The 11,940-nt window shown below is 30.4% G+C and overlaps 1 protein-coding gene across 2 annotated transcripts; it reads left to right on the forward strand.

Annotated features, from left to right (window-relative positions):
* The first annotated feature begins 7,115 nt into the window (after positions 1-7,115).
* On the forward strand, positions 7,116-11,643 carry LOC110634455 (nudix hydrolase 8). Of its 2 annotated transcripts, XM_021783462.2 has the most exons (10): positions 7,116-7,829; positions 8,311-8,349; positions 8,476-8,594; positions 9,041-9,106; positions 9,300-9,437; positions 9,961-10,038; positions 10,141-10,191; positions 10,305-10,339; positions 10,739-10,847; positions 11,089-11,643. In XM_021783462.2, exons 1-10 carry the CDS (start codon positions 7,691-7,693, stop codon positions 11,293-11,295), a joined length of 981 nt encoding a protein of 326 aa, XP_021639154.2. In that variant the 5' UTR covers positions 7,116-7,690; the 3' UTR covers positions 11,296-11,643. The 2 variants fall into 2 exon arrangements, with proteins under 2 accessions (XP_021639154.2, XP_021639153.2); XM_021783461.2 differs by having other exon boundaries at positions 7,120-7,829; positions 8,311-8,594.
* Positions 11,644-11,940: the final 297 nt, after the last annotated feature.

The raw sequence follows: 11,940 nt of genomic DNA on the forward strand, positions 1-11,940 counted from the left end.
TGTCTGAATTTTTTTCTTTTTGATTCATTCCTATTAAAACTCAAACTCAATCTCAAGACTCTATAATCCTGAAGTTGAAAATAACTCTAATATTTTTAAATTACAATTTAGTATTTCAATTATTTAAAATTTTCAATCTCATCCTCTTTTTTTTTCTCTATCTTCTATCAAGTTCTTTTCAGTCTCTCGTCAACTTTTTGGGTTGATCATTGGTGGATGTTTTCATTGATAGTCCCCTTTTTATTCTTTTACTTTTTCATTTATTTCTTAATATATTAGAAGAAATTATTATTTATTTTTTGTAATTTAACGAACCTAACCACTTAATTTTTATATTTTAAAAAATATATTATTTAATCCCTATAAAAATTTTTATTAAATTATTTAGTCTATTCATTAAATTTTATGTTACCCATATTATTCGCATTACTATTTAGTCTCTCTATTTTAAAGAAATTAATTAATTAATCCTTGTATTTTAAAAAAATAATACTATTCAGTCGTTCTATTTTAGTGAAATTAATTTATTAGTTTATGTATTTTGAAAAATATATTTTTAGATAAAAATAGAAATTTTGTTAGATTAAATCTTAATTTATATATCATTTTTTAAATTTTTAATTTTTTTGGACATCATTTTTATGTTTTCTCTACTTAAAAATAATTTTTCTTTATTATTTAGAAATTTAAAGAAACTGATTAACTTTTTTGTGTAGACGATTTACACCATTTTTATTGACATATGAAAAAAAAGAGAGAATAAGGGGGAGAAAAATATGATTTGGAGGAAAAAAATATGGAGAGATAAATAAAAAATGATAAAAAAGAAATGACAGAGAGAAAATTAGAATAATTTAGGTAAAAAAAATAATCGTGAAACTAAATAGTTAACAGAGTTAAATTATAGGAATTAACTAATGTGTTTTTTTAAAATATAAGGATTAATTAATTAGTTTCATGAAAATAGAGAGACTAAATAGTAAGTTGACTGATATTGATTAATAAAAAATTTGATGAAGGATTTAAATAGTTTAACGAAAGTTTATAAAATGACTAAATAGTATATTTTTTAAAATATAGGGATAAAATAGTTAATTTTATTAATATATAAAAATTAAATAATAATTTTTCTAATATATTATTATTGTCAATAATTTTTAGATTAATATCCTTTTGAACTGAATCTGCAGAGTTATCTTTCAATGGTGTGGAGTTCTTAAGCATAGTAATGTAATTAGAGTAGGAGTGTAATATATTATTATTATTATATAAGTAATTTTTCTTAATTTTTTTTGTTTAAAATTATAATCCTATGAAATTTTATACTTAATATTTATGTTCTATAAAGTTCTCTTTAAAATAAAAAGGTTATAATTATATTTATACATAACATAAACCTGAAAATAAAAAGGAAGTAGTCAAAATCTTGATTATTGATAATGGCGGTCATACGGTGGAGCTATGGTTTGACATTTCAAAATGAAGTTTGTAAATTAATCAATTAACAACTCTCATAAATTTTGCAACTGTCACTATCGTCCCAACCGTTGCACAATGTTGTTTCAAACTTACAGAGCTTTGAATTTGAGCGTTCAAATCAAAGTTCATGCCTCGTGGCTTCAGGATTTTGACTTTATATGCAGCATCTTTAATTTCATCTTTTGATTACTGCTGTTTTCAAATCTGTTTCTGCAGGCTTCACCCATTTCTCAGTCTCACACCTCATAATATTTATAATAACCACTCAGTGTTATCCATGTAAATCAATTAAGCGTCTGTCAAAGGAAAGAGTGCTAATCACTTAATTTAATTATTATTATTTTTTTCATATAGTTGAGAATTATGAAAATGAAGTATATAATTCGTAGGCCAGCTTCTTACGATCATGGGGTTTGACTTCTTATGATCACATTCAAAGAATCAAACACCCTGAGATCATATATATATATATATATATGATCCCAGTAATTAAGCAGGAGCGCAGCAGCAATCACACACCAAAGTCTAAAAGAAAGATATCAGCGTGATCTTTGGCAAATAAAGAATGTCATTAATCACAAATATTTTCAATGTTTGATATAATAATCAATCTTTTGAATGCTTTTAATTAAAAAAAGAAAAAAAAAAGAAATTTCCTTGTGAATATATAGTCAAAGTTCATGCTATCCTAATTAACCAATTAAACGAGTCTCTGGTTTAGCAGTGGAAAACAAATGAACTGGTCTTTCTCTAATGACTTGTTCTCATATCTATCCATTTGTTTCTTGTAGTTTTCTATGACTTGTGATTTGTGCTTACGTGAAGAGTGAAAAGACCATCTGCAAACACATTAAACCTTTTTGTTTTTTCGTAGGGTACACTATACCTGTTCTCACCTAGGTTTTTTTTTTTTTTAAACATTTTTCTTTAAAAAATATGAGAATTATATTTCAAATTTAACTTTATAATTATAGGGATAAAAAAGTAATTTTATAATTTTTTAAATCACTTTCTCTCTAAAATGAAGAGAAAATAAATAGTAAAAATATTTATTATTTTCTATCTTTATTTTCTATTCTTTTTAATTTTTCTCATTTCTAAATAAGAGAATAGAGAAAATATATTTATTTTCTTTCATAATTTTCTTTCCTCTCTTGTTCTCCTCCAATTCAATAATAACCCAAGTAACCGCCCCAATGCCGGAACGAAGAGAAACAGCAAAACAACTTTGAAGCCGACAAAGGGAGGAGGTGGAGGACCTCTTTAACGTCTCAAATGCACTTTCGAGTCGGCCATTAACTATTGGCATTTTGACCTCACAAGATATCACCGCTGGATCTACACCCTTACGCCTTTAACAAGGGATGAAGCGACTGCTCTATCAACTCTCCAGCAATGTGCAAAGAGACACAACCACAAGCATAAGAAAGAGAAAAACAACAAGCATAACTTAAATCAATGGTAGCCACAAGTACCCCTCAACGTTTAAGCCCAGTTACTAAAAAATTTCGAAACTACTATTTACAATTCACCATTGTGGAGAAGGAACCCACTCATTGGGTAGGAAGAGGCAAAGATGCCTTTCCCTATTTGGAAAAGCAGAAGAAAACCATCTAAAAAAACAAATTTAAAAATCTGAAACCCTAAGAAAAAACTCAAAAAAATGGGAGAAAGGTCGCCTTTCATCAACTAGTTTTTATAATATATCAAATTCATCTTTTGAATATATATATATATGTCTTTTGGCATTCAATTGTAAACTGTACTTTTATTTGCTAAGATATGTGTCTTATATATTAATCTTAGTAGTTAATGATGTAAATAAATATGATAATGTTTAATTATATTCATTAACTTCTAAATGGATTGTCATATTCACCTACTCTCTCTTTTTTTTTTTTTTTTTTTCTTTTTCTAATCGAAGATAAGATTGCATTGCAGAATCATTGGGGCAAGTTCAGAAAAAGTGAAATTCAAATTGAAGAGTTCTTCCTTACGTATTGGGTTGACCGAGCCGGAATAGCCATGTCTTTGATTCAGTATATGCAGCAGCCTTTGTCAATAATTGAACGTAACTACTCGGACATGGCCATGTGAGCTAGAGGCTTGTGGGGGAGATAAGGACAGTCGTGTAAGAAAATTATGTATTTTTAATGTTTCATTAATTAGCTTGATTTGTAATTTAAACAACTTAATTAATAGCTACAGTACAATTCTACAATGGATTCAGTCATTTTCTATCCTTTAAAGTAGTACTAGTTTTTATTAATTTTTCATGATTGGGTCAAAGAAGTGGAAATAATATAACAAATTAAATTGATGTTTTAAACCGCTAATGTCATTTCTTAAGTAAATTTAACATTTTATAAATGTAGTCAAATCACTTGATTAATTTAATTTGGCAGCTCAGTCCCATTTTAAATTTTATTCTCGTAATCAGTACTCAATAAATAATTTTTAAATCAATGCAATATACGACAATGTTAATGACGGCTTCATTGTTAATGATAGGTGGAAGTGGTGGCTAACAACTGTAGCAGCCATTGGTCATGGCGGCGGAGGCAATGGTAGTTATGGAAGATGCACGGCAGCCGGAGGCGGGAGTATTATATATCATGCAGCTTGCTTAATATGCCTAAAAAATCTTGATTTAGCATATAAAACATTGGACATAATAGGGCAAATAAATTAAGGTGATCTTATTTACATATATCATATCAAACATTTTTAAAATTTTGAACTTTCCAATGCACATTGAATTATCAAATTATTATAAAATACATCATTAGTTAATTAACATATACTTGAAGAATATTTAATTTATTTACAGATGTAGACGATCACATGAATCAATAGATTTGGATAAGGATGAACGTGTCTATTACATGTCACATCTTGTTTATGTAGTGCTTATATAAGCATTGAAATCTATCTTAAAAAAAGAGAAAGAAAACCCTAGATTTTACCAAGGCCTAGATCAAAGGCCGAGCCCTTCGATTGAAGACTACATGGAAGGCCCATTTTTAACATCTGGGCCATTCTTTACTTTAACATGATCTGGTGGTGCTAACTTGTTGCTGGCTGTCTATTTATTTGGAGGCTATGCCCACTGAAATGTTTGTGTGATAATCATGAAGAAAAGAAATAGAATATCAAAAAGCATAAATGAATCAGATAATTCTTGGAGAGCAGCATTCTTTGTGACCTCTTCCCCATGGAATCTAATTAATATTTGAACAAAATTACTTTCTCATTTTCAACGATTAACAAATAGAACAGATGATTGGAATAATAATTTCTTTCTTCAATACATAATATTTTTGTATTTTAACTAATTTTATCATATTCTAACATCGGAAAAATATTTTTTCTATTTCACTAAATCCTATTCAGAAAATGACTTTTTGACCATTCATTCAGCAATTTACTATTAAATCAGAAAGATAAATTAATCTTTTAATGAATAATATCTGAAATTCCTATCATTCAGATAAAATTTAAAAAAAAAATTAAAAGAAACAATTTAAAGTTAAAAAATTAATTTAAAAAATGAATAATACCAGAAAAAGATATTATGTTTCATTTTCAAGAGTACAAGCTAAATCGTCCAAATTATAAAATATATTGAAGAACATGGAGACTTGTTTCCCCCTTTTTTTAGAAAAGAAATCACTTTTGTTTACGTTCGATGCTCACAAGTCCCAACCATTCCAACTTCCATGTCATTGGAGAAATCACATTCCCTCAATTTCTTGTGGATAATTGGGTGTCCTTACTATAAGCCTTCAATTAAGATGGGCTAAACTCTAAAAGAATTGGTCCAGGATGCTGGATCGACTGGGTTGTAGGGATTTCTAAAGACAATGTCGTCAACCTCATGTGCATTAATTTAAAAATAATTAATTTATAATACATATAATTTATTATGAGACCGATTGTATATTATATATATATATACACACATTAATTTCATGTGCCAATTTCATTAATAATTCAAATTCCTCGAATTAAAAATGCATTTTGAAGAATTTTTTATTATGATGTTTTATTTATATATTTCAAAAGGCACATTATGAAATAATTCACCGCCAATTTTAATTTCGTTGGTAATAATGTGGTCCCTTCCAGCATGATGGGATGGGTTCACGAACACTTGTAATATCCAAATTGTTCTTATCCATGTCCACTTGTCTAATTGTGTTCCCCCTTATTACGTGGATTTCACTGGAACGTCCACCGCACATCCATCCCATCCACCTTCTACATAATCATTTTTTAAAAGACCTTTAAATTGTACGGGTTTTTGTTTAGAATAAATTATTTAGAAAAATAAAATTTAATTAAATTTTTATAAAATTATATTTAATTTTATATATTTTAAAATAAAAATTTTTGAGAATTAAAAAATAATTAAATTATTTCATTTTAAATATAAAAATTAATAAAATTAAATTTAATTAAAAAATGTGATGTTTTTAGAGTGATGTTTTTAGAGTTCAATCTCTCTAGTCTTCGTCTAAGAGAATATCCCTTGAAACCTACGATTAGGAAATTTCAAAATTCGGACAAACAAATTAAAGACAAATTATGTATTTGTAGCAAGGCACGATACTTGTAATCAATACTTGTTTGTTTCTCAATTTAAATGTGATGTTGCTTAGTAGCCTTATTATCAACAAAATTTGTATATTTTATAATCTAATTCTTGAATTTGGATTTCATTATAATGAATCAAAAGAAGAATAATTAACCAATTAAATTATTTGCGTAATCAACCTTATTTTCCATGTAATAAGGGTTAATTTAATTGGAATAACTTAGTTTAGGAAATTTAAGCTTTCAAAAAACATGAAAAAAATGATTTATTTGATTGTCATGATTGTTTAATTTATAAGGAAATTGATGGGTTGCATTTCATTTGTGTAGGGGAAGTTAATTCCTTAACATAACTCAAAAAATTTCAACTTTCTTAATATTAAGTTCTTTTATTTTTAACTTTACCCCTCTAAATTTTTTTGCAATTGCGATGTGTTTCATATATAAAAATTTAATTAAACTCATATTTTTTTATTATATTTTATGATAAACTTTTTTTTTATTATATTTTGTTTATTAGTATGTCATAAATACTCTATTAAATTAAATGTGTTAAATATTATAAATTTTTTATTAATAAATTTTTACTTTCTAAGAATTTAGTATATAAGCGAAGTGATGATTCCTTTTAAGACCACAAGCGACTTGAAGAGCATATGATCTGAGATTGAGTTGGTTCATTTGGCACATCTCTGTCACGTGATGTCTCAAAATCACGTGCTGTAATCCTGTCCAAGCAATGCCATTTATTCGTTTAAACCACTTCAGATCTTTCCAAGTACTTTACACGCTGCTGGTGCCATTTCCATACATGTAAATGTAATGTAATAACAGGGAAGTAATATCTAAAAATTTTAATATTTGTTTTATTTTTAACTTTGTTTTTATTAATTACAGCAACAAGATAATTGTGATATTGCTACTTGTCATAGACGATACTGAAAATTAGCAGATCATGGGAATATGCGCCAAATCCATTGAAAAGAGTAAAATACACGTACTTTCTCTTTTCTTTTTATTTTGATTTTATCAAAGTAATATTTAAACAAAATTATCATAAAAGCTCCCCAAATTACGTAGGTTTTAATAATTTAGATTCCCTAATTTCGATAATAAAAAAATAAGGTGGTTTCCCTCGTGTTCTTCATTTAGCAAAGAATGAAATGGAGATCTTTTTAAAGCTGATTTGTTCATTTTGTGCTTTGTTGTTGTCATTTTCAAGTTACACCCAACACCCATTTCACGCCACAAGTTTTCCAAGATTCCCACTAATTTAATCTTGGCTTTTAGCATAATACATGGAGTTTAACCATGTCTTATATTACTCATCACCAAGTGAAGTTGTTATAATTTTTAGTCTTTAGATACTTGTTTGCTTCTCCTCTGCATTGCCAAGATTTACACTTTGTCATGCCAGCTCTAGAATTTGACTCCAAACGACGATGAATTCCATGACATTTTCTTGTTGGAATCATTGATTTTTTTATTCCTGGATATACAACTTTAAGCTTGCCTCAACTGTGTGTATATAAACTAAGAATTTGATGGTGCTTGACTTGTGGGTTTGTGAATACTGTTAATTAAGGTAGTTGGGATTTGAGTACTGCAGTCATTAATGGAGTTGAAATTGCTTGATTCTAAATCGGTGTCCTTATCCGAGATAGCTCTCGTGGGAAGGACATACTCGAGTCCATTTTCGAGTTTAGGGCATGTGGCAGGTGTTAGATTCTCTCCAGAGCTCGGTTCTTGCAGAGGTAATTCATTATTTCTATCTGTTAATTGCTAAATGGGTTGGATAAAATCTTGGTATTAGCTCTTGATTCGTAATTTGTTTTGTTAGATTTTGTGTTCTTTGTCTATTTCCCTTCATTATCTTGGCAATCGAGCAGAACATTCATCCATTTCTACTGGAAAAAGGTTGTTTTTTTTTTTTCTTTATAGGGAAGTTCAGGCCTAGTTTCATGTTTCTAGAATTGGTTTGCGTTTGAATTTGCAGTTCGTCTTTTGCTGTGTTTTGTCTGCTTCTTTATTGATTAGTTCTGAATTTGCAGCATACATTTGTAATTTAATATTCGCTTGGTTTCTTGCGGGCATGGTTTATAGGACAAGTAGAGAACTAGCATTTCATCTTCGCAGATTTTTCTTTTATTTTGGTTCTTTTTCGCAGTTCGAGCAAGCAATTGAAAGTTTTGGTTTAATGGTTTTTTTTCCGTTTCTTTTCATTCTTATGTTTAGGGATATTTCTGAAGGTGTCTAGTTCAAGTACTTCAAATGGTACTTATCTTTCAAAGAAGTCTATTAATTCAGCTGACCAAGAAAATACTGTTCCTGAGAATTTTTTGTATCGGATTAATGGAGCAAATGGTTCTAATTCAAGTCTGTTTTCTGGGTGTATGAAAGAGCTTGATGCGTTTGACGATGAGTATGGTGGTGTAGTTGTTGATTCAAATTGTCTACCAAAGAATTCAGATGACTTTGCTGCTTCTCTTCATTTTTCGCTTGCTCATTGGAAAATAAGGGTGAGATTTGTTCCTATTCTAGGACCATTCACTAGAGGAGATGTAAAGTTTAAAGCTTTTTTTCTTCATTTTTTGCTTTCTCATTAGAAAATTTCTTTAATTTGTTAACTTCATGGATCTAGGTTGGGTTCATAAATATGAATAAGAACCTTACTTAAATTTCCATGAAGCTAACAAATTCATTTGAAGGGTCTAGTCTGGGATCAGATTACAAATTTGCTTGTCTATTTGGTAGAAGCTTTCACTTTTCATCTTCTTCAGACTGAAAAATACTTCATTTTTCTTGTTTGCATATTCACAAACATGCCAAAATCTTGAAATGGTTAACACGTTTGTTGACTTGATTTTAAGTACTTCCCTTTTCTTCTAGAGTCAAACGGCATCACGAGATAGAATGCAATCTTCAAAGAACCTGTTATTTCATTAATGTTCAGTGTTGACTGCAGGGAAAGAAGGGAATTTGGCTTAAGTTGCCAGTGGAGCGATCAGAGCTTGTTCCCATTGCTGTAAAGGTAATTTTTGGACATGAATCTTTAGCATAACGAATTATTTTTTTTCAACCGAAGGTTTCACCCATTATGTTTTAGCCTTCTTGGGCCTGATTATATACAGTTCCTCATATTACCTTGGAGCTTGGATGATTCCTGATAACTCATTCACTCTTTTTAATCTATATGTCCCTGAGGTGAGTAATTTAATTTGCAGGAAGGTTTCCAGTATCACCATGCAGAGCCAGCATATTTGATGTTGACTTACTGGCTTCCTGAAGAACCTTGTATGCTTCCTGCTAATGCTACACATCAAGTAGGGGTGGGGGGATTTGTCATCAATGACAACAATGAGGTGCGTTTTTTAAGGATGCCCACATAAGCTAACATACACAAATAAGGAGCATATTCTTTAAGCCTGATATATTATTTCTTTCTTTGTCATTATTAAAATTGGTGTACTTTTGATTGTGGTTTTTCTTTTGCCTATACATGTTCTGCAGTTCATCCATAGCAATTGGTGTCCTTTCTTGAGATTCTCCTTAACCTAATGTTAGGAGTACAATCACCAAACGTTTGACCACTAGAATCAATGCCTGATTTCTCGAGTACTGATTGAGCAAAATTTCACACATTGTTTCCACCAAAATTCTTGTTCTGAAAGGAAGGTTTACTTAATGATATTGAAATGTCAAAATTCTTGAAAGAGTGAATTTAATGTAATGACGGATGTAATTTTATTTACTACAGCTTCATTTTTTTTATTTGCAGTTCAACTTTATCCATCCTTCGGACAACTTGCACATTAAATCATCTATTTTAAAGATTTTCAATTTTTTTAAATGTTTATGCAAAGCTTTCTGTTTTATCACTTGCAGGTTCTTGTAGTACAAGAGAAATTCTGTGCTCCATCCTTTTTGGGTCTTTGGAAAATTCCAACTGGTTTCATTCATGAGGTAACAAAAGTACTGAACATGTATACAATTTAAATTAGAAGGAAAGAAAAGCATTAATAATTTATTTTGTTTAACTTTCAATTGTTTTATTTTTTGAACCAGTCAGAGGAGATTTACACAGGAGCTGTGAGAGAAGTCAAGGAGGAAACTGGTGTAAGAATCTCAGGCTTCATATATTTTCTCCATAATTCACAACTAAAATATTAGACGGTAGTCAAATTTTTGTCAGGGATGTTAATTAGCTGCCTTCTTGTTTTAAATTGCAGATTGATACTGAGTTCATTGAAGTTGTGGCATTCAGGTAATAACAATGATTTACAAAAGGATTAAATTGTAGATACCACAATGGTTACCAGAGGTAAGAGTACAAGATATATCATAATTGCGCTGATTACAACTGAAACTGGTCAAAGCCAAAGTAAGTTTGCAAATGCAAAGTAAGCAATAAAATATCACAATCCAAACCATCAATTGTGGGACTTGAACTTGGAAACTCTTGGTCCCAAGGCCTAGGCCTCGTTGGCTAATGAAAGAGATTTTGAACCATAATACTGTGAGACTAAGTTTAGCATATCATGCATTTATTGGCTAGCAATGACATAACTAGCTTTCAAGCATGTCCTCTAGAAACCAAAGTGTGGATAGTATTTTTATTTTTACTCAACATCATCTCTAATCTTCACTGTTACTATGATTTCAGGCATGCTCACAATTTGGCTTTTGACAAGTCAGATTTGTTCTTTGTTTGCATGTTGAAACCCTTATCAACTCAGTTCATTGTTGACGATCTTGAAATTCAAGCAGCCAAGGTAAATCATTTACACCAGTAACTGTCAAGCTAAGCTCTTATCAGAACTGTCAAGCGAAGCTTTACACTGTTCATCCATGCGTAATGATAGATATTTGATGGAAGGGTCAGTGAGGTTTAATGGACATTAAATCTGAGCTAGAAGCTTCTTAGAGGATGCATCGAATTTGCTTTTATCTGCATTATCTGTGGACATCATGACTAGTTTCAACTTTTTGAACCTTTTTGTTTCCCTATTGCAGTGGATGCCCTTACTTGAGTTTGTGGAGCAGCCATTGATTCAAGGAGACAGCATGTTCAAGAAAATAATAGATATTTGTATTGCACGGTTGGGCAAACGTTATTGTGGGTTATCTGCTCATCATTTGGTCTCCAAATTTGATGGCAGGCTATCCTGCCTATACTATAATGTTATCGACTCTGCAAATGACAACTGCAGAGGCACCTGAGGCAGTCCAATATAGTACTTCCCATTGCTTACCAAGTTACCATCCCTTGCCTGTTGTCTTGTGGAAATGCATCTCTTATTTCCCCTTGGTGTGTTCATGGATAGCAACAAAAGTGCAAACGCATGGAATTAAAAATTAAAGGGTAAATATTGCAAACTTTCGGAACTACAGCTTATATGTAACATATATTTATGTTTCTTGCTTTCTTTATCTCTGGCTGGAGAGAAGTAACATGTAATTTAAAATCTCTGAATGCAAAATATTCTTAATTTTAGTTTTATTGTACACGTGTAACATTCACAATTTCTTCTATCTCTAATAGATATACAATGTATATTCCTTCTGCAAGCAATGACTTTCGGCACTCGACAATGCCTAGCTGCTAACCAAATGGTGAAATTCTTGGAAGAACTTGGTTCAAGAATTTCTTCTTAACAAGGACCAAGTAGGACTAGGAATTGGACAATTGCTTGTTAGTTGGCTGGTCAAAACGTAATACTTAATTGGGCCGGCAGAATCAACCTCCTTTCTCCCACCAACATGTCCTGGTGAGAGGCAGTAGATAGACAATGCCATGTGTGACATGGTCATGCCAATAAAGCGTGGTCCCAGTTTCTGGCAATAGAATTTCTGAATTTGTAGTCA

This window comes from Hevea brasiliensis, chromosome 16, assembly GCF_030052815.1.
Source record: "Hevea brasiliensis isolate MT/VB/25A 57/8 chromosome 16, ASM3005281v1, whole genome shotgun sequence".
In the NCBI taxonomy this organism is placed as follows: Eukaryota; Viridiplantae; Streptophyta; class Magnoliopsida; order Malpighiales; family Euphorbiaceae; genus Hevea; species Hevea brasiliensis.